The 23,530-nt window shown below is 47.1% G+C and overlaps 1 protein-coding gene across 1 annotated transcript in view; it reads right to left on the bottom strand.

Moving 5' to 3' along the window:
• Positions 1–23,530, bottom strand: part of SEC31B (SEC31 homolog B, COPII coat complex component) — a 32,302-nt gene that overhangs the window by 1,874 nt on the left and 6,898 nt on the right. Inside the window, 28 exon segments of the mRNA XM_081231973.1 lie at positions 3–156; positions 414–556; positions 845–903; positions 1,132–1,440; positions 1,864–1,882; positions 1,884–2,042; positions 6,753–6,914; positions 7,425–7,598; positions 8,310–8,429; positions 8,433–8,470; positions 8,812–8,938; positions 9,209–9,387; positions 9,909–10,008; positions 11,883–11,981; positions 12,238–12,249; positions 12,251–12,313; positions 14,258–14,488; positions 17,357–17,391; positions 17,394–17,445; positions 17,451–17,489; positions 18,038–18,199; positions 18,319–18,418; positions 19,274–19,400; positions 19,755–19,898; position 19,901; positions 20,866–20,961; positions 21,164–21,213; positions 21,216–21,358. Of these exon segments, the coding sequence (XP_081088099.1) occupies positions 3–156; positions 414–556; positions 845–903; positions 1,132–1,440; positions 1,864–1,882; positions 1,884–2,042; positions 6,753–6,914; positions 7,425–7,598; positions 8,310–8,429; positions 8,433–8,470; positions 8,812–8,938; positions 9,209–9,387; positions 9,909–10,008; positions 11,883–11,981; positions 12,238–12,249; positions 12,251–12,313; positions 14,258–14,488; positions 17,357–17,391; positions 17,394–17,445; positions 17,451–17,489; positions 18,038–18,199; positions 18,319–18,418; positions 19,274–19,400; positions 19,755–19,898; position 19,901; positions 20,866–20,961; positions 21,164–21,213; positions 21,216–21,358 (3,097 nt within the window).

Below are 23,530 nucleotides of genomic sequence, written 5' to 3'. Positions count from 1 at the left end.
ACTACGTCAGTGGCAGACAGGGAGCAGCGCTGCAGAAGCGCCTCAAAGCTGATATTCAAGGACTGATGTTCAGGGGGCAGCTCCTTCCTGTCCATCTTCGCATGTGGCCGCTGAAGTTGCTGAGGAGGGAGCAGGGACACAGGAGAGAGAGGCAAGCTGTCCTGCTCATTGCTCCCCTCAGGACTAGTCCTCAGTGACTTGGGGGTCACACTGCTCCCACTAGAGCAGAGCTGAGGAGGGGCATCCTCTCTTGTCTGCAGTAGGGACACTTGGTATCTGCCCCCCACCCCATCTCCTTCAGCCCAGAGTCTGCCTCCAACTTGAGGAATGAAGCCATCTACCATGCTCCCTGCTTTTCTATACCCAAGAAAAGGTTTCCAAGAGGAGGGAAACACATCATTCCTGTCACCTACAGGCTAAGTTCTCCTGGGGCTCCAGGGGGAGCATGACTCACACTGGGGACAGCAGGCTGTGAGGAAAGGACCCCTCGTGGCTCAGGGGTGAGGCACATAACTGGAGCAGTAATTGGTGCTGGGGGCATAAATGTCTCTGGCAACTAAAGAGAGAGAAAAGAAAGGCACGTGAGTCTAAGCTGAAAGATTCCTTCGGCCCTACTTTGAGGGAGTGGCAGAAATCATGAATGAACGAGGGCACAGAATAGTAAGTGGGGAACCTGGAAGTGAGAAGATGGTGAATGTGTATAAGAAGGAAAGAGGAGGAAGCTGAGGGGAGAAGAGTGAGTGGGGAAAGCAGAACGGGAAGGACCAGGCTGCTTTCTGTACGGAACTAGAGTGTGGGTCGTCGGTGAATGTATAAGGGGTTGAGTGGGGGGAGATGTGTTGACCTCTTTCCTCTGGAGGTTTCCCCTGGGCACTGGAGCATTTTCCAAGGAATCTTGAGGTCCTGAATAGTATAAATATAGAGGTATTTTAGCGGCATGATCAAAAACACTGGAATTTTTGGTCTGAAGACCAGGAAAATTATTTTAGTTGGAGTCTGCCACACCTCCCTCCACAGACCAGCCACACTCTGAGTTGACATTCTCCAACCCCAATTCACTGGCTTGAGGAAAGAGACTCCCAAGGTGGTAGCGGGGAGGGGAGGAGAGGGAGGCCATGGGAGAAGACTGACCTGGCTGAGGAGTCAAGATGCCAGTGGTTGGGAAGGCATCGGTGCATGGAGCACCTGGCCCTCCTGGAGGGTGTGCTGCAGAGAAGGTGACAGGAGGGGCTGGTGGCTGGGAGCTCATAGGGTTGAAGCCTGGTGCTCTCACGGGAAGCAGAGGGAGCCGTTGAGGAGTCTCAGGCAGGGAGGCAGAACCAGCCTGCATAATGTCTGGGGGTGCTGTGGGTGGACCAGGAAGAGGCCATGTTCCAAGGAATCCCACGGGGTTAGGAGCTTGCACCCTTTGCCCTCCTGACAGCTGCGGCTGAGATAAAGCTGAAATGGGATAGAAACAGGTCATTTGCCACCAAATTTCAATTTGGGAGAGACTCAGAGCACATCAGGAGGAATAAAGCAGCAATAAAAAGAAAACTATAATAATAATAAATAACTAATACATGTGTATGGAGATCTACCATTTACGAAGTACTTTTAACTATATTCCTTATTTGACCCTCAGAACAATCCTGTGGGGTTGAAATGACCAACATAACAACCACTCTCAATTTTCAAAAGAAACAAAGTGGCTAGGTATATTGCCCACAGGTACAAAGTCAGTAACTGACAGTACTGAGAATTCAGAATTCAAACTCTAAGCTCCTCTCACTAGATAGACATACTGCCTCCCAAATCCATTCTGGCCATGCCAGATGTTTTCCTCTGTGCTCTGCCTAGACAGGTCTTCACTCAGTCACTCACCAGGCCTTACCCCCAGGGACCACAGGCAAAGACTGGGCTTCCTGGAACCCAGATGGCCTGTAGTCACTTGTATTCTGCATTCTGGAGCCCTGATAAGGGCTAGGACGGGAAGGTGTCAAGGGCATCACAAGTGATGACGGAGGTGTAAAAATCCTTGGCCTTGGAGATGGAGCCAGAACCTGATGGAAGAGAAAAAAGGGTCAGCACTTGGAAAGAAAAAGAAAGGTAAGTAACTGAAAACAGAAAAACAACAGAGAAAATGAAACAAAATACTAATTCTTAAAAAAAACCAACAAGGGCTTCCCTGGTGGCACAGTGGCTGAGAGTCCGCCTGCCGATGCAGGGGACACGGGTTCGTGCCCCAGTCCGGGAAGATGCCACATGCCACGGAGCGGCTAGGCCCGTGAGCCATCGCCGCTGAGCCTGCGCGTCCAGAGCCTGTGCTCTGCAACGGGAGAGGCCACAACAGTGAGAGGCCTGTACTGCAAAACAACAACAACAACAACAACAAAACTGATAAACCTTTATAAAGACTGACAAAGATAAAGAGAGAAGACACAATTCATCAAGATCAAGGATGAAGCAGGGAACATTACAACAGACCCTGCAGCCATTAAAGAGATAATAAGGAATACTACAAATAACTTTACATTCATAAACTTGGCAACTTAGAAAAAACAGACCAATTCCTCAAGAACCACAAACTACCAAAACTCAGCCAAAATTAAATAGAAAACCTGAATATTTCTATAACTATTAAAGGAATTAAATTTGTAATTCAAAAACTCCCCCCCCCAAAAAAAATCTCGAGGCCTAGGTAGTTTCACTGGAGAATTTTACCAAACATTCAGAGAATTAACACAAAGTTTGCATATCTCTTCCAGAATATAGAAGAAGGAACATTTCCTAACTCACTTTATGAGGTCAGCACTACCCTGATACTAACACTACAAAATAAAACTACAGACCAATATTTCTCATATAAACTTAGACACAAAAAGCCTCAGCAAAGGTGGGAATGTGAATTGGTACAGCCACTATGGAGAACAGTATGGAGGTTCCTTAAAAAACTAAAAATAGAACTACCATATGATCCAGCAATCCCACTACTAGGCATATACCCTGAGAAAACCATAATTCAAAAAGAGACATGTACCAAAATGTTCATTGCAGCTCTATTCACAATAGCCCGGAGCTGGAAACAACCTAAGTGTCCATCATCGGATGAATGGATAAAGAAGATGTGGCACATACATATACAATGGAATATTACTCAGCCATAAAAAGAAACGAAACTGAGCTATTTGTAATGAGGTGGATAGACCTAGAGTCTGTCATACAGAGTGAAGTAAGTCAGAAAGAGAAAGACAAATACCGTATGCTAACACATATATATGGAATTTAAAAAAAAATGTCATGAAGAACCTAGGGGTAAAACGGGAATGAAGACACAGACCTACTTGAGAATGGACTTGAGGATATGGGGAGGGGGAAGGGTAAGCTGTGACAAAGCGAAAGAGAGGCATGGACATATATACACTACCAAACGTAAGGTAGATAGATAGTGGGAAGCAGCCACAGAGCACAGGGAGATCAGCTCGGTGCTTTGTGACCGCCTGGAGGGGTGGGATGGGGAGGGTGGGAGGGAGGGAGATGCATGAGGGAAGGGATGTGGGAACAGATGTATATGTATGACTGATTCACTTTGTTATAAAGCAGAAACTAATAAATAAAATAAAATAAAATTTTAAAAAAGCCTCAGCAAAATTTTAGCAAATCAAATCCAACAATGTATATAAAAATAATATACCACAACCAAATGAGATTTATCCCAGGTCATGCAATGCATATTATGATATATTTAAAAATCAATCAACGTAATCCACACATCAACAGGTTAAAGAAGGAAAATCATTTGATCATATAAAATGATGCAGAAAAAAACATCTGACAAACTTCAACACTGATTCATGATTCAGTACCCCAGGGATAGATGGAAAAACTTCCTTAGCCTTATAAAGAGCATCTACAAAAAACCTAGAGCTACCATCATACTTAGTGGTGAAAGACTGAATGTTTTCCCTCTAAGACTGGAAACAAGTTTAGGGTGTTCACACTCACCATTCTTATTTTAGTACTACAATAAGGCAAGAGAAATTAAAGGCATACAATCTGGAAAAAAAGAAATAAAACTGTCTCTATTCACAGATGACATAACTATCTACATAGAAATTCCCAAGGAATCCACAAAACACTCCTAAAGCAAATAAATGAGTCCAGGAATCTCATTTATGAGCACTGAAAAGTCACGTGATACAAGATTAACACATAAACACCAATTACATTTCTATACACTGACAATAAACAAGTGGAAACCAACATTAAAAATGCAATGCCATCTGATTTCAAATTGCTCAAGAGAAAATTAAATACTTATGTTTGAAATGAACAAAACATGTCAGGAGCTGTATGATGAAAATTATAAAGTGCTGATGGAGACAGTATTGGAGAGACATACCATGTTCATGTATGGGAAGACTCAATATAGTAAAGATGTCAACTATCCCTACATTAATCTATAGTTTTAATGCAATTCCTGTCCATTTCTGCAAGTTTCTTTTTAGATATAGGCAAACTTCCTCTAAAATTTATGTGAAAAGACGCAGTCTTAGAATATCCAAAGCAATTTTGAAACAGAAAAATAAAGTAGGAGAAATTACTATTCCCCATGTCAAGACTTACTGATATAGAGGTAGTAATCAAGACAGAATGGTACTGGCAGAAGGACAGACACACAGATCAGTGGAACAGAACAGGGAACTGAGAAATAAGTCCATACGAATATGTCTGACTAATTTTTGACGAAGGAGCAAAATCAGTTCAATGGAAGAGGAACAGCTTTTTCAATAAATGATTCTGGACATCCATTGGCAAAAAAAAAAAAAAAAAAAAAAAAAATGAAACCTGACCCAAACTTCACACTTCCACAAAAATTAACTCAAAGTGGAACATGGACTTAAATGTAAAACATAAAAACTATGAAACTTCTAGAAAAAACACAGTAGTAAATTTGGGGGACCTTGGACTAGGCTAAGAGCTCTTAGACTTGACATGAAAAGCATGATCCATAGAAGGAAAACTTCATAAACTGGCCCTTATAAAATTAAATTTTTTTGCTCTGTGAGGACTCTGTTAAAAAGATGAAGAGTAAAATTCTTACATGGTTACACACACCACACATACACACACACAAATAAGTACATGTAAAACCAGTGAAATCTGAATCTGTGGATTATACTAATGTCAGTATCTCAGCCTTGATATGGTATTGTGGTTGTGTGGGACACTGGCATGGGATGTGGTGGGCTTGGGATGCATGAGACTTCCCAATACATTTCATTGTATCTTCCTGTGAATCTGTAATTATTTCAAGATAGAAAAGAGAGAGTGAGAGGAAAGGGGGAGGGGAGGGAGGGAGAGAGAGCCAGCAAGTAGGGAAGGATAAGGAGGAGGAGGGAGGGGGAAGGTGAGGGAGGGAAGAAAATTAGGGTGGGAATTAAAGGTGGGACAGGATGAATCATCAGAACTTTTCTACCTGATACCTGTATCTACAATCTCCCTGCATTTTATTCCCCTCTAGTAGGCTCCTGGTCTCATAAATTAACAGCACCCTATCCATCTGGGCACTGTGGTCAGTCCCCCCATTTAGCACACTCCTCTTAACCATCACCAGTTTCTGTCAATTCTACCTACTAAATATCTCAAATCCAACCTCACTCTCTAGTTTCAGGTCTTTCATTCCCTCATCAACTCTTGCTTTAGCTTCCTAACCACCTATAGCCTTGCCCTTCCTAGACACATAGCTAGCTAGTCCTTCCCCTGCATAAGACCATTCAATAGCGCCTGCCTGCCTTCAGGGTCAAGTCTAAACTCTTTTTTAAATTAATTAATTAATTAATTAATTAATGGCCGTGTCAGGTCTTCGTTGCTGTACGCCGGCTTTCTCTAGCTGTGGAGAGCGGGGGGCTATTCTTCATTGCAGTGCATGGGCTTCTCACTGCAGTGGCTTCTCTTGTTGCGGAGCACGCGCTCTAGGTGCGTGGGCTTCAGCAGTTGTGGCACGTGGACTCAGTAGTTGTGGCGCACAGGCTTAGTTGCTCTGTGGCATGTAGGATCTTCCCGGACCAGGGCTCGAACCCATGTTGCCTGCATTGGCAGGAGGATTCTTAACCACTGCGCCACCATGGAAGTCCCTCAAATCTAAACTCAAACACAGAATGCCAGGTCTCTCCTGATCTAACTACCACTTGTTACCCCAGCTTCATCTAACTCAGTCCACTGCCACAAACACCTGTTTTGTAGCCCCATTAAAATGTTAGTCATTCCTCAAATGGGCTCTGCTTACTTTCCCTTCACTGCCTTTGTAGATGCCATTCCTCTGCTTGAAATAGCCTTCCTTACCTCTTCCTTTGCCTAAATAACTTTTAACCTTCAAGACTCAGATCAAACATCATACTCGTTCTGAAACATTCCCTGAACTTCCCCCATCCCCCAGTAAATTGCTTTCTTCTGTGTGATCGCATGGCTCTTTAATCATATCCCAATCATGGCATTTATGAATTTTACTGTAGTTAATTTTTACCTATCTTTCCTAGACTAGACTATGAGCTGATTAAGGGCAAGGATCATGGTTTGTGTACCTTTCTGTTCTAAGTGCCTAGTAGTTGTTCAATAAACAGTTATTAGAAAAATAACTGAATCCATACTTTATGAAGACAGGAATTTTCATCATTTTTTTCACTAATATATTCCAAGTGCCTAGAATCATGCCTGGCACTTGGTAGACACTTAACAGGTATTTTTGAATGAATGAACAAGCAATATCTTACCTGGTGAGAAGACTGGAATCGCAGTCTGGGAGATGATGTCTCTTGAGAGTGGGGAGCAGCTCCCACAATAACCCGGGGAAAGGGGAAAGGGGGAGACTGCTGGCCCAAGACACCAGAACCCTGGGCATGAAAAAGCCGATCTCTCAGCTGCTGAATTGGTGGCTATAAAAGTTCTAATCATGAAGAACTGTGTTAAGTAAAGTTAAAACAAGCAAACATCCCCTCTTACAAGCCTGGCCCCACATAGCATTCAAACTTCAGCCGACCCTCTACATTTCAGCCATTAGAGGACTCAAAAGGTCTCTAATTCCTGCCAAACCTTCCTTCTTGCTGTTCTTTCTGCCTAGAATGCCTGACATCTTCTGGTAAGCTATTTTCTCTTTGAAGGTCCAGCTCAAATGTTTTAACCACTGGGAAGCCTTCTTTGACTTCTCCAGACAAAGCCAGCCCCTTGCCTGTGAAGTCCCACAGTGCTTAGTATAAGCTTCTGTTATAGCAGGATAAATTAGTGATATCTGATTTTCCCCCAAGAGACTGTGAACCTCCTGAGGGACTAGATCTTATTTATCCTGGGAGCTTCAGCATTTAGCATAGTGCCTGGAACATGGAAGTGCTCAGCCAGTATTAGATGACTGAATGAAATGGTTTGCTCTCTCCACATGCCCCCCTCACCTGAGCACTGTCACTGGGTAGGTAGCTCATGGCAGTGACCAGGCTGCCCTGGGCTGCCAGGAGGTTGGCATACTGAGTGATTCTGTAGGTTGTGGCAGGGCCTGGGCTCACCCCATCAGGACCCCGCAGTAGCTTCAAGCTCCTGTTAAGGACCATCACCTTCTCCATCAGGTCCTATAGGGACAAGGATAAGGGCAGTCAGCCCTCTTCAAAGCACATCCTGCTCTCCAAGCCCAGGCAGCTCAACCAAGGACTTCCCTGCTATGGGTATGAGGGCACCTGGCCATAGCCAGGTGCAGGTAGCAGGTGATGATATATAAGAGACATGACAGTCAGAGAAGGGCCACTTGGCTTCACTTCCCAAGCCGTTTTGAGTCTCACACTCTTGTACATTTCTGCCTCCTCTTTTTGGATTTTTTATCTTTTATGCTAATACATCATCAACTTCAGATTCTGTTATACTCTTATTTCATGTGTGACCTTGTCTCCGCATGAGTCTGTGACCCCCACCTTCTCTGGGTACCCACAGAGTAAGTATCTGGTACAATTTAGATACAGGACTTTTCACAGAAGCTAGTAGAAGGCCCAAGCTCACAATTACTCAAATATAGAGTAAACTTATACACCCAAACCTGAAGTGGGAAAAAATTACGAAGGTTAATATCTAAGCAGCTGCTGCTCAGTCTCCCTTGACTGAGAAAGAAGGAAGATGATAGTTTATCCATGGAAAAGGTCCCAGACTTTAGGGGCCCTAATCTCTTCCCTAATACCCTGATTCCAGCCTGGTCACTCAGAAGACTCATCTCTGATGTCCCTGCAATCTCCACTGCTAGCCCCTCCTAAAGGCCTGGTGTGGGGGACCAGGGCCCTGCAGAGAAGGGGTACCTGTAGAGCCATGGGGGATGAAGCCAGGGGGCATTTTGCCCAGCACTCCACCAGCCGCTCCACACTTCCTGAGCACACGTAACAGAGTCTGGCTTCAGAGGTTAGCGTCCTGCCACCCTCCTACTCCATGCGAGTCTCCAGCATGTTTGTAGAGACAGAAACTTCTTAAATGGCACAGCTTCCCTGTGCTCCTCCTCCTCCTGTTTGAAAACAGGTGGGGGACCATGAGCTATGGGACAAGGAGCCTCAGTGGCTTTAAGACAACAGTGAGGCTAATCCTGCTCTGCAGTGAAGGGCAAAACTCTTGCACTGAGATGTGATAAGAAAAAGTAAAAGAGGACCATAAATGCCCTCTGCTAAACGTAGAGGGATGCACTCTAGTCCCTGACAACATGGCTTGACCTCCCAGAGTTCAGGCCGCTCCTCTGTCTCCCCCCTCAGTGTATCCACTGACTCCGTGCTAGAGTCACACCACTCCATCCTGGAGCTGAGGGCCACCTACCACAGAGCTCGGGGAATTTCTCTGGCCCTGAGTATGTCAGTAGCAAGGCCAGAGCCTCTCTCCAGTTCTTCAGGCTACAGGCACATACCATATCTTTCCAATTCTTCTGTATAACACAGGCTAGCAGCTGTAATGGGCAGAGAGGGAAGGAGGCCATCAGCCGTCCATCCAGTGTAGGCAGCAGGAGTCACACACACAGATGTGCTGAGAAAAGCCCCTCATAAGCAGCCTTCCTGTTAGACCACTGACTAGGGGCTAGTGGTAAGGTAGGGGTGGTTAAGAGTAGGGAGAGAGAGAGATAGGCAGATCGTCTAAACAGCAGTCCCAAGGTATGGACATCCACTTGACAAGGCCCAAGTAATCCCCTCTCCTCCTCTCCTGCATGGTGGGCAGTTACCGGGGCAATTCTGGTTTTCTTCTTGGCCAAGTAGCGCTCCTGTGTTTGCTTCAGCAGATCTGCGCCCCCAGCCTGGGCCAGGATGATGGCATCAGCAAAGCACTCTTGCTTCAGACACAGCTCCCCAGCGGGGCCCAGTTCTCCAAGCAGGAGAGCCTGGCTCAGGAGTCCGTCTGTGTCTGTAGGTAGAGGCATGCCCTCTGCATCAGCCTGCCCTCAGACCCTAGCTTCCTGTCCCCAGCAGGGCCCACAGCCCACCTCCTATTCTCTGCATCCCTCAGTCTCCCTTGCCCCAAACTCCCAAAATTCATTCCCTCACAACAAAGTGTAGTGGGGTGTACTGGGGTGCCCAGGTCCAGTGGTGACCCTCTAAGGACAGGACCCAAGACAAGGCAGGGACTCGGGTGGCAGCAACATAGGTGTGACGTGTGCCTGCTCAACAAGAAGAGGGTCACAGTTCTTGACGCAAAAAGACAGAAGGATAGAAAAAAATACCTCGGTGGAAGGCCTTCCATACAAAGGACCCATCCATGAAAATCTTCAGCCAGAGAGAGCTCTAACTGGTACAGAACCACCCAGCATTTGTGATCACAGGGGGAAGCAGGAGGCCGGGGACAAGAAGGGAACGTCCTCAAGTCCCGAGAACGCTAAGCCCACCCACTCCCACACAGAGGGTTCCTCTCCCTCAGGGTCAGGGTACCTTCTGTGATGGGGATCTCCCACGGAGTCATGTCCTGAGGGACCAGCTCATCAAAGAAGGTTGAGCAGGCAGAGGCTTCCTTGGTGGTATGTTTGGAGGTCTGTACAAAGAAGGACAGAGGTGGCTTCTTGGGAAATGAGCCTAGGAACAGAGAGCTGGCTTAGTAGCTCTCTCTGGGAGTGCTATTAAGAGTTGGCCCTTCGATAGAAATAAAAGCAAAAATAAACAAGTGGGACCTAATTAAACTTGCAAGCTTTTGCACAGCAAAGGAAAACATAAACAAAACAAAACGACAATGCATGGAATGGGAGAAAATATTTGCAAACGATGCGACCGGAAAGGGCTTAATTTCCAAAATATACAAAAAGCTCATACAACTCAACAACAAAAATACAACCCAAACGGAAAATGGGCAGAAGACCTAAATAGACATTTCTCCAAAGACGACATACAAATAGCCAACACGCACATGGAAAGATGCTCAACACTGCTAATTATTAGAGAAATGCACATCAGAACTACAATGAGATACCACCTCACACCGGTCAGAATGGCCATCATTAAAAAGTCTACAGGGACCTCCCTGGTGGCGCAGTCGTTAAGAATCCGCCTGCCAATGCAGGGGACACGGGTTCGAGCCCTGGTCCAGGAAGACCCCACATGCTGAGGAGCAACTAATCCTGTGTGCCGCAACTACTGAGCCTGCGCTCTAGAGCCTACAAGCCACAACTACTGAGCCCATGTGCCACAACTACTGAAGCCCGCGCACCTAGAGCTCGTGCTCCACAACAAGAGAAGCCACCACAATGAGAAGTCCGCGCACCGCAAGGAAGAGTAGCCCCCGCTCACTGCAACTAGAGAAAGCCCACGCGCCGCAACAAAGACCCAACGCAGCCACAAATAAATAAATAAAATAAATAAATTTATTTTTTTAAAAAGTCTACAAATAACAAATGCTGGAGAGGGTGTGGAGAAAAGGGAACCCTCCTACACTGTTGGTAGGAATGTAAGCTGGTGCAGCCACTGTGGAAAACAGTATGGAGGTTCCTCAAAAAACTAAAAATAGAGTTGCCATATGATCCAGCAATCCCACTCCTGGGCATATATCCAGACAAAACTATAATTCAAAAGATACATGCACCCCTATGTTCACAGCAGCACTACTCACAATAGCCAAGACGTGGAAACAACCTAAATGTCCACCCACAGACGAATGGATAAAGAAGATGTGGTACATATATACAGTGGAATACTACTCAGCCATAAAAAAAATGAAATAATGCCATTTGCAACAACATGGATGGACCTAGAAATGATCATACTAAGTGAAGTAAGTCAGAAAGAGAAGGACAAATACCATATGATATCCCTTATATGTGGAATCTAAAATATGACACAAATGAAGTTATCTATCAATACAAAACAGACTCACAGACATAGAGAACAGACTTGTGGTTGCCAAGGAGGAGGGGGTGGGGGAGGGATGGAGTGGGAGTTTGGGATTAGCTGATGCCAACTAGTATAAATAGAATGGATAAACAACAAGGTCCTACTGTATAGCACAGGGAACTATATTCAATATCCTGTCATAAACCATACTGGGAAAGAGTATTAAAAAGAATGTATGGATATCTGAATCACTTTGCTATACAGCAGAAATTAACACAACATTGTAAATCAACTACATTTCAATTAAAAAGAAAAGAGTTGGCCCTTAACGGGTAAAAAGCTGAAAGAATAACCGGGAATGGTCTGGGAAGCGCTCTACTTCATGGTCAAAACACAAGTCTACTCCTAGCCTAAAAGCCTAGGTCTCTGTGTCTCACTCTGGTTTTAAATGAGTGAGGAGTTTGAAGACTTCCATAGAAGCTGAGCACTTACTGAGAGCAAAGCTTAGGGCTAGGAAGGGGAAGATACCCTAAAGGCAGATCTTCTATGCTACCCTAGGTTAGGCTGGCTGGGCTCCTACCGCACCTGGATGCAAAAGGCCTGTTGTCTGTTACTGTTGAGGTCAACTCCCTTGGGCTGAGGGCTCTCACCCAGCCCCAAATCACTCTTCAACCATGCGGCCACCTGCAGGGAGAGACTTATGAGTACCACTCTTCCCAGCACGAGGTCAAATAAGCATTATGCTTTCTTCCCACCTCCATACCCCCCCAACTGGACTCGCTAAGATCCTCGAGGTATTTTCCTGGGAAAGAGAGAGACTACCTTCAGGAGGTAAAATGCTCGCATATGCATCAATGGAAGAGGTATTCTGAGATGGTTTCCACCGGCAGGATATTCTCTTTTCTGCGTCAAGCACGTTTCTGATGTGAAAGCAGCTTGCCTTCTTCTGAAGTTTCTTCTTTATTGTATCCTAATAGGTTCAGCAATGTCATTCTGGAGTCCTTCTCTAAGGTCACCTAAGGAACCACAGAACATAGAGATCGCCGTTAAATGAATGTGAAAGCCGCTCTCCTGCACCAGCTGGACATCTGTGCCAGTGCACCCTCAAATGTAGTTCTCTGTACTACCCGAAGTGCCCACTGAGGCCAACACCATCTCTCCCTATTTCTCCCCAGACTTGATTCCTGTTGGGGTGTTGGCAGAGGTGTTAACAAACCCTTCCCCCTTCTGCAATGAGAACTGGACCTTCAGTTGACTTCCTAGATCTATTGCCCTGGTAGCCTGATAAGAGTAAAATGTCAGCTATGTTTCTAGGCAACACAGCTTGTGACTGGTAAATTGCATCTGGACCGGAACTATGTAAACTATAAATAATTGATGTGGACACCATGCTATGGGCTTCCCTGATAGCAAGGACTCCTGTACTAAACAGATCCCTTGCAGGGACCCTAGAAGCTATGCTTTTGGAGTTTGTACGAGAGATACTGGCTCTTGTGGGCCTAGGGCTTCCAAGCCAGGGCAGCTAGCACACCAGCCTGATGTATATCTCATCTTCTTGCACCTGGGGAGCTGAAGGAGAGAACTCTAAGCTGCCTCATGGACTGTAACAAGGACTCCCACAGAAGAGAACCACCTGATGCTCCCTGATGCTGCCCTGCTGACAAGCTGTGGTTCCTGTCCCCTATCCTTCTGAGGAGACTGATGCCAAGTGAGCCTTCAGTAGTCTTATGAGTCTAAACGGCTAGGTGAGAAGACTCCTAAGTGAAGTTGCATGGATATAGTAAATGAAGTCAGCTTACCCACTCAGTGTTCCAGATACTAAGGGCCAAGGCTTCCTGAAGCCCTACCCTAATGGGCTAGCTGGCCTGGGCCCTTCATTTATCCTACACTGAACCACGAATTCTTACTATGATCTTTCTCATAATTTCTCAGGGCCCCCTTCTTCTTCTATCTTCTTCTCCTGGAAATGTTCATCCATACTCAGCTTCAGGACCATCATCATGGACAGCTCTTGTGTAGCTTTTAAATCAGACTCCCCTCTGTCCTATGGGCACCAATGCCTCCTTTGTTCAGCAGAGTAAAGGCTGAACTCCCGATTATTCCCTCTACTCTTTCCCACCCCACCATTCCTGGAGCTACTACCTGTATCCTGCTTATAACAATAGCATTACTTCTTACTATTTTCTTCCCACATCTTTTTCTAGCTTCATTCTACGGTGGATGATCTTCCTCAGATCCTTTTCTCCTTCTCAGATTCCTGGTGTCGACCTTCATAAAGTTCTGGTATATCTGAAGCACAGACTCCAAGTTCTTCTCAGACACCCCAGGACAGGCCCTGTCCTTCTTTTTGCATTCTACTCTATAATCCCAAAGATATGACTAATCCTCTCACTGCCTGTCCAGTTCTTTCTTTCTTTCTTCAGCTCTCTCCTCTCACATGCTCACTTCCTTTGACACGTAAAGCACTCATCATGGTGTCATAAGCAACCTGAAATTAAACTGATGCTGCAACTGAAGCCATGCCTCCAGAGTAGAGTGGGACTTGAGCCCTGAGTCCCACCACAATGACTTGCCTTGGGTTACCTGAAACAACTCAAAGCCTTCCAGCTGATCTTCTTCCCTTCCTTTCCCTTTCTTTCTTCTCCATTCCCATCACCTTAACTGCCCTGTGGCACGGCACTGTGAAAGCCTTCACCTTGGCTCTGGTAAAGTATCCAGGACATCAGCAACAGTAGAAAAAAGGCAAATGCTGCTTGTACTCTTCAGTTTCCCTAGCCATAAATGGTCTCTGAGCCTTGGGTAAAGGGTGAAGATTTTGTGCCCAGGGTGGGTGCCATGTAGGAAAAATCCCAGCGGGGTTAGGCCCTCTGTAATCTGGGCCATGTGGTGGTTGTTGACAGAGGCTGGGGTGCCCGGCTTTGGAGAAACACTTCTGAGCAGCCAGCCTTCAGGCTTCCTACCTTCAGGAACTGCCAGAGCATCGTTTCGCTTTGCAGTGATGCTTGCTGGATCTTGTTCTGACAGTAATTCAGGAGATTTCCTGATCCCAGGCCCTTCTGCAGCTCAGCTGACCGCATGAGGAATTCAGGTTCTGTGGTGACCTGACTGATGAAGACTAGGCGGAGGCAAGGCTGTGGCACCTGATGGGCAGGGGTGCTGGGGAGGCCAAAGGTAACCAGCTTCCCCCCAAACTGGTGAGGAAAAACAAGAAGGGTTAAGGCAAAAATTAACACCAAGTCAGGATCACAGGGAAGGCTATCTATTGGTCGACCCTAGGATAGGAAAGCAATAATAAGAGAACTCCTGGGGGTAGAATAGGATCAGGAATTCAGTAGTGAATGTACCCCCACCCCAAAACCACCCCTGCACTTTCAGCACCATCAACTTAAAACTTCAGTACATGATACTCATCTTTTCCTCACCTGTCTTTCTCCCAGTCACCTGGACTTAACTCCTTGGCATTATCACAGTCTTTTTACCCACAATAGCTGAGCAACGACAAAGTCTTCCCTCTTCCTGTTCAATGTCTCCCATGCCCAGTGCTAGCACTGGTCTTTTCCTCCTCCATTCCAAGCCTTAGACTACAACCCTATCCCTGCTGCCATTCAGGAGCCTGTACTGGTTTCACAAGGCCCCGGAGACAGCTTATGCTCCTCGGCCTAGAGTGCACAAAATCTTTCAAAATCAGGGCCAGACCTACCTCTCCAGCACCTCTCTCTCTGTTCATTCATGTGATCTCTCCGCATCTCCGAAGTGCCCAGTTCATTCCTGCTTCTGTGCCTTCAACCACCACAACAACCCCACCTGAGCATCCTTCTCTCCAAATGAGGTACTTTATATAAAGCACCTGGCACAAAAGCAGAGCCCAGGAAAGTTCCTTTACTCCAGCAGTTCTTCACCTTGGCTGCACGTTAAAACCACCTGGGGAGCTATCCGAAGTCACCAGGCTGTACCCCAGACAAAAAAATCAGAAGTTCTGGGGGTGGTACTGGGCGTCAGTATTTCTTTTAAGTTCTTCAGGTTATTCCAACTACAGCCATGCTTGACAACTACTGCTCTAGTCCCCAACCATTCACTACTACCCCCTCCTTTATGAATGTTCCCAGCCAGAATTCTCCTCTCTTACAGCACAAAATCTACATTACAGATTGTGCTAAACAGAACCATCTTAACTTTGGATTTGTATAATACTCGATAGTTTTACAAAGTGCTTACATATATTCTTATTTGAGTTTCATGTCAATTCACAAATAGAAGCTCAGCAGGTACTACTATCCCTGTTTTACAGATAAGAACACTGAAGTCCTGAGTTAAGTGACTTGCCCAAGGTTACCCAGCTGGTAAGAGACACAGCTATGCTAAGAATTCAGGCCCCTGGACCTCAGAGTTCTTCACCTCTGATGGGGTTAAAGATGGGCATCATGGAGGGGGGTGGTATTTAAGCAAGCGACCTTGAAAGGTTGCAGTAGGATTCAATGTTCAGGAGAGAAGCTGAAGGGTAAGGTACAGGTGAAGGCAGCAGAGTTGAGTTATTCCTAGAACAGAAAGTAGACATATGTAACTGGAGCAGGACTTGGCCATTTCGGGGGAAGTGGAAGTTGGACAACATCGCCTGCTGTAGTGCCTTTTTTTTTTTTTTTAGTTCAGCAGAGAATTCCCCAGGGCAGGTAACTTTGCGCTGGATCGAGATGGGCTGGTGCAGGTCCAAACACTCACCTAAGACGTGGCGCTCTGCCTCCGCCTCCACAGGTGGGTGCGTCTCAACTGGAGAGACGAGGGGAAGTGCGTGTTTTGCCAGATCTACCGGCACCTACCTCCTAGGGGCATCCTGGTCCTGGAGCCCCAGCCTTGGTCATCCTACGGCAAGAGAAAGACTCTCATGGAAACAATCTACAAGAACTACCATCGAAGTCAGCTGAAGCCAGAGCAGTTCACTTCCTATCTGACATCCCCAGAGGTGGGCTCCTCCAGCTAGGAGCTTGTGGCCACACCCCACAACACCTTCAAAGACTTCCAGTGTCCTGTGTAACTGTTCCACAAGGCCCATCCCCCCAGCCACTAAGTGGCCTCCTGAACAGACAGTGTGAAGAAGCTGCCCGCTGCTACAAAGGACCTGGGGGGAAGAGGAAAGTATCCCAAGGTCTTTTCTTTCTGGCTCCAAAGATAGTTTCCTCTCTTGGATCTGCAGAGAAAGCCTTTCCTGTGTTGCTGCCCCAGCCTCTTCCCTACACCTCTGGCGCCTAAGCAGCAAGCCCGGCTGTGCTGGAGTCACCATCATCTTCCTCTCCCCCACTCCACTGGGCTGGATGGCATGGACGGTTTGCTGACCTCTGTTCTCCTGGGGCATGGGAGGTGGTGGGTACCAAGTTCTCTAGCCTCTTCCTCCTGTTGTCCCAAGGAGAGATTCCCATTTCTCCTCAGCTCTTGTCCTAGCTGTGTCTCAGTGGACCACGGATAGATGGACTGAGGGTTAGGAGGGGAACGTTGCTGGGGAGGCCTGCAGGCACTGTGAAAATCCTTCCCTCTGCCGTCCCCCACTGGGAGAGGGGGGATTGGGTTTGGAATGTGAGAACGGCACAATAAACTTGATGTTTAGGGCAGTGCTCCCACTCCCCCAAAAAACTGGAGGTAAGTGGTGCTCTGTGTACATTTGGCCTTGAGTCTATAAGGCAATGGCAGGGGAGTCAAAGGTTTTGAGCAGAGGAGGGAGAGGATGAAATCTACATTTTTTTTTTCTTCCCTGCTTTGTATTCAACCTGTTCTTTTTGTATTCTAACCATGCCTGGACTCACTACCAGTCCAGGTATGTAGATGTGGAGAAAAATCAGATGGAATCTCAGGCAGTTCTCCATAAATGAGAGCTCTAAAGCAATCAATTCCTTTTAGACAGGACTGGCACAGCAAGCAGGGTGAAGGAGTAGAGAGGGAAGCTACAGCAACTCTGCTTGAGCAGTAAAGTGGGACCTGACCTGAGACACAGGCAGTGAGAATAAACCTCTTACAGAACACAGTTCCATGCTGGGCACACAGTAGGCTTCACACACACACACTACACTTACAGCAAATGAAACACCTGCTGGCCTTCTCATCCATTTGGGGGATTTTTCAGGGGAGGTATCAATGATGCTTGGGCCACTTGCTCTGGCACCTCAATGGTGGGAGACGCTGGACTTTGCTAAAGGAAGAAGAGATCTGAGGGCAAAAGGACACCTGCATCACCAGTGTGGAGTGGTGGCTTAGCCAGGGACTCTACCTACAAACCCCATTTTGGGAGGGATCCTTGAGACACCCAATTTGGCCCACAAAGGCAGGACTCTCATATTCCAGGGGACTGGTAGTGAGGATGGGACTCCCATGCAATAAGGCTCTTGGAAAGCCTACTGCATCCAATGTCTACAGTGGAGTGTGGCACAAAATGGATCTATAGGAGGCAGGGAGGAAGGACAGTTCATACTTCCAAAATAGTGAAGGGTCCTAGCATGGAGGTCCAATTTCCTCAAAATACCGCCAGGAACATCCAAGAGCAAGAGTCAAGGTAAAGGCCTCCTTTGTATTGGGCAGGAACTGACATCCTTCTGGGAAGATGGGCACTGGAGCAAAGGTTCAGCCTTCCCAAACCCAGGGCTCTGGTCTCCCAAGTCTCCAATAGTCCCCACTTCTTTCCAGGCTTATGTCCTTCCCTCTCCCGCCAAACAGAGACAGTCCCTTCCCTCCAGCATTCTCCACCAAGCCCTTCAAACCTTGTCAGCCTGTCTCATCTGCTGGACTTCCCAGCTCCTACCCATCACAGAGTATAAACTGATCCAGCCGTCGAAGGAGGCAGGAGAGAACACTGGAGGGTCCCGAGGGCACCACTGCACATCCAGGCACCAGCTGCTCAGTGTGGGTAGCTTATACACCACCTAATATGAGGGAACACAACCATTAAGGAAACCTTGACTTAGGTAAGGAAACCCAGAACACACAGGTGCAGCCGGGACTCCCCTACCATCCCAGCAGGCCCACAGAAGGGCCAGCCTACCTCGCTGCTCCCCAGGTTCCAGCACAAGATCTGGTTGTCCTTGGCACTACTGAGCAGTAGCTCAGCATCAGCCTGACTCCATGACACTGACAGGTGCCCCCTAAAAAGGAAAGGAAAGAGGAACTAACATTTGCTGAATGCCTACTGTGAGTAGGGTGCCTTATGTATCTTGGATAAATCTCATCCCCCCAAAATGAGCAGTCTGACTTCATTTTACAAATGAGGAAAATGAGGCTTTGGAGGAAATTAAGGAACTTTCAGCAGTCAAGCAGCCAGAACCCAAGTCAAATCCCAGAGCCTGTGCACGATGCACTATACCACTCTGCCTCCTACAGGTCACTGAAGGATGGCCTGCTTCTCTTCCCTGATTGTAGGGTAGGAATTATGAATCAACATGAATCAGGCAAGCACCCATCCCTATGGGTGCTTTTAGCCCAAGAGGGCAGTGAGGACCTAACGCTCAAAAGTCCCCAAGGGGCACGGCCCTTGAGTTAGAAAGAACAGACTATGGGGCTGCTTTCTCTGCTGTAGGCCCAAGAGCTACAGCTTCAGAGGCAGGCCTGTTCACAGAAAAGACAGGAGCCAAGGTTCTCTTATTAAGAACTCTTGAAGGAGGCAACCTAATCACCTAAAGAAATGAGTACCATCCTCAGATCAGAGCTTGGGGACTCTCCCAGGGGGACTAAACATTGGCTCCAGTATTTCTCATGACCCTATCCCCACTCTCATCTCTGGAAGTTAGATGGAAACTCAGGCTTTTTCCATAACCTCTGGGTCTAAAGGAACTCCTCTTGATTGGAGCTGGAACTAGAACTGGGTAACTATGTGTTCACTGGGATAGCTTTGAAGCCAGGGAGAATGTCTGGTAGCCAAAGTGAGGCATGCATTGCCTTCTACCCAGGTCATTTATGCCCCCACCCTCCAACAAGGATGTGGATGGGGTTTGAGATGCTACCTGCTGTGACTCTCCGGCACCTTCAGGGGTGAGGAGGCAAAGCGCAAGTCCCACAGATGAATTACTGGAAGACGATCATCTTCTGAACGTAGCACCAACTGGGTGGCTATGTCTGGGTGCCATGCATCTGTGAACAAAACAGACCCCAATGGGCAATGTAACCTGACTCTTCTGGTTATGAACCTTTTTTGTCCAGCTGAAATGGGACCTCTCTGAGGGCAGGTTTTTTGTCTCTCCTATGTGACTGGGAACACCACAGCCATCGGGGAATAAGTGATGACCATAAGCAAGGAGCACCAGAAGCCTCCAGATCAGATCAGTTTAGCTTCCCTAAGCTTTCACTCTCAATGGAAATCTGCTATGAGGCTGAATCCACAGGTGTAACAGCCGAAAGCAGAACCCTGGCCTGGGGGAGAGCAGCTCCAAAACTAGGCCTGAGAGAGACAGCAGAGCCCGAGCCTATATTCTGCCTGTATTCAACTCACCCTATTGCTGTGATCACTGACTTTGATGATAGCTTCATTCTTCCTGAGATCCCACACGACTGCCTTGCCGCTGGGGTGAGCAGAAGACAGAACGTGTTGAACTTGACGGTTCCAAGAGAGTGCCTTGATGTCTTCAGGGGCTGCTGAGGCAGGATGGGGGGGGGGGCAGGTTGAGGACAACCTGTCACCCCTGGACCAAGAGACAGCTGCTCTTCCACTGCTCCCAACCACCCACAGAAAGGCCAAGAGTAGACATGGGGCTATCCAAACCAAGCCAGTCTCGGGAAGCTGGGAGGGTAGTTTTCCAGAGAGGATGCTTTAGGAAACTGGTGTAGAAGCTCAGACGGACAGATGCACTTGGGTTTTACTCCTATCCCAAAGTGCTCCTGAGAGGACAGAGTCAAGATTTTAAAACAGCCCTCTTGTCTCTGACAAGAGAGAGAGGGGGAGGAAAAAGGTGAGGGAGGGAGGGAGGGAAATATAGACACCCAAGACCCCCAGAGAGAATGAGGCAGAGAGAAAAGCCATTGAAACTTTTAGGGCACAAGGTGCTATCATATTCATACTGAACTTACCTCACGATACTGTAAGCATAAGAAACAAAAGCGAGGAAGAAAAAGATGGGCCCAGTTACAGACTGACAAGATAGGTACACTCAGAGACAGACACACACGAGTCCCCCAACCGCATGGGGGAACCAGATACAAAGACAATGCTGATCCTCCCACAAAAAGGACAAGGGTGTATCTGGGTGTCCTACTCTTGCCCCTGGTCAGCTAAGCTCAGGGCCCAAGCTTGCCTAAGCTATACTACGATAAATGGTACGCTCACGCCTTCTCTCAATGTCTTTTATTCCCCTCACCCTTCTTCATTTGCCTTCCAGAAACCCCTAGGTCCGTTAATGACCACAAGCCGCCCCCAACCTGTCCCCACCCGACGCCAACTCTCTATTATCTGGCTGGTAGGCAGCACATTAGTCTGTGGCGCTTTAGTGCCCTCCAGTGGTGAAGATGGAAATCTCCTGTGCGCTGGCTGCCTCCAGAATTCAACGCTCCCCGGTAAAATCAGGTGCACACTCTTAAGCAGCAGCACCAGAAGGCTCCTCACCTGTGACTTGGATCCTGGGGTCATTGGCACACTCAGGTTATTCAAATCCCAAATGAAGATTTCTGAATCACTGGCCCCTGAGGCCAGGAGGTTGCCCTGTATGAAGGAACAGGCCTTTGGAGACCCGCCTTCCCAGGAAGAGATGAGAGCAGAAAAGGGGGAAGGAGACCCCCATGCGGGGCTTCCAAAGCCACCCCCACAACAACCTGGGAAGGGCTCAGAGTTAGAGACCACAGGTCACAAGCAAACGCTTCCCTTCAGATCTGTCCGCCGGGTCTGATTAACTGAAATGTAGCACCTGGAAAGGATTAAAGTCAAGGGCTCTGACAGTCCCCGTGTGCTTCGTATCTGGGTAATCACAGGCTCCTTTCCCGGAGACAGGGTGTGGGTCACACTGTATAGAGTAAGCACGCCATCATCCCCGCCGCCTGCAATAACCCCGGAGCCTTCCAGAAGCCTGTTGCCAAAGCTCCCCCAGATCAGCTTGTGAAACCTACAAAGAGGAGGAAATGGCATCAGCACCAACTCAGGTCCATGTCAATAAGTGGAGAATGGGCATCTCTGTCAGCTTCTGACATTATGCAGGCATCCCCACCCTTAGTCAGGGCCTGCCTGTCTCCCTCATTTCCCAGTCACAGAACAGAGGCCTCCTCTGCCTGGTCCTCCTTCCCTTTGGCTGAAAAAATGTTCCATCTATGTTACACTAGAAGCCAGGAGGCCACCGCCATGGGGCTGGGGGAGGGGTGCTTTTTTTGGTTTTTGTTAATATTATTGGGTTTAATATAAACCCAGTGAATAACACTTCAAATAAATTACTTTTTAATCCTCCCAACTCAAATAACAACTAACACTTATTTTGATAACTTCCTATGTACTAGGCACTGTTTTAAGTGCTTTACATGTATTAGCTGATCAACAACGCCATGAGGTATTAACTCCATTTTCAATTGAGGAAACGAGGCACAGAGAAGTTGCGAAACTTCTGTATATACAGTTAGTAATTTTCCTCCCATTTGACACCTAGGAAGTGACAGTGTCAAGGTTCAAAGTTAGGCCCCTCTTATGCCAAAGCCTGAGCTCTTAACCATCATAAAATACTGTCTTCTATTTAGAGCAAGATCCAAACTCTTCTACACCTGAATAGAAGCAGGTTCCTTAGGCCAACAGTTGCTGTCCCCTCTTCCCTCTTAAACTGGAAGTGAGAAAAGATCTAAGGACTTTCCCATCCCATGCCTCTCCCATGTGTCTAGTCCACTGCAACAACCATGTGGATTCAGTGGGCCAGCCCTAGAGACACAGAGGCACAAAGAATAAATGCACCACTTGGGAAATACTTTTCTGGCTTTCTGAGCATCTTTCACACAAGAAAGAGATGGACCCTGGGCTCCCTGCACACAAGTATGGGTCCCCTGCAAAGCCCCTAGGGAAGGCATGTGAAATCCCCAAAGCCTCACAGGTGGTCTGTCCTCCATTTCACTTGGCTATCCTACTAGACAAGGATATTTCCGCAGCCTTCCGAGAAGCCAGATTTCACATTGAATGATGTCATAAGATCTCTAACTGAAATCAAATGTTCCCACACCCTGGGAACAATCAGCAAAGAAATTGAATGGGGCGACCAGGCAGGAACCTGTTTGGCCAGTCATTATTGCAGAGCCAACCTGTCAAAAGTGAAGAGCTGAGCACTAGTTCAGACCAGGTCAGCATCTGAACAAAAACAGCAGAGCTGAACAAACGGTGGGTCTAAAGCTACTGTCAGAAAGGCTATATTTTCTAAGGTTGCGTTGACCTTAACAGGACAGAAGAATGTGTTCCATGCTGGCTCCAGAGGCTGCCATGTCATCCAGGGGCTAGAGCTCAGCATGGGCAGAGGGCAAGTCAACAGGGTGGGCAGAGGGCAAGTCAATAGGTTAGCCAGAGAAGCCTCTAATAGGTCACACAGGAAGCAGAGGTAGGTATGGCCATGGAAATTCACATGGGAATGCAGTGACCTACAACATGACATACAAAATCAGAGTAAAAGGTACCTGAGACCACATGGGAGTCATCAAAGGGTCGGAGAAGAGGGCCCAGTTACTTTAGAGTGGCTGAAATGCAGAATACGGGGTGTGACAAAATGACTTTTCTTTGTGTAAGCATGCAGAAAGTACATTCCTATTGTTAACACTTCACTAGTAAGGGTGAAACTGGAGCCCGAATAGCTGTGATAGACAACACCTGGGAGAGGGGGAACACCTGGGACGAGTCAGGCAAGGAAGGAGACTTGATCAATCATCTCTGCCCTGCAAGTGGACAGCCGTGTGTGTGTGTGTGTGTGTGTGTGTGTGTGTACAAAGAGCACACAAGCATGTGAGCAAATGTGACAAAACATTAACAACTGATGAGTCTAAATGAAGGTATATGATTGTTCATTGTACTATTGTGCAACTTTTCTGTGTTTGAATATTTTAAAAATAAAAAGTTATAAAACAAAAAAGATGGCCTTTGGCCTGCAAATAGGAGCTAAGAGATTTAAGTAGAAGGTATAGGGAGATGAGTTTGTATAGGAAGGTGGGAACTTTGAAAACATGAGAATACAGGTGGAATTCTCTGCTAAGGAGCTTCTCAGGATAATGATGGCAATGATGGAGACCATATGGCATCACAGAATGAGGGCTGGCACCTA

Source organism: Mesoplodon bidens (genome assembly GCF_964165515.1).
Source record: "Mesoplodon bidens genome assembly, chromosome: 1".
Taxonomy (NCBI): domain Eukaryota; kingdom Metazoa; phylum Chordata; class Mammalia; order Artiodactyla; family Ziphiidae; genus Mesoplodon; species Mesoplodon bidens.
This window is presented reverse-complemented; position numbering and strand designations above follow the sequence as displayed.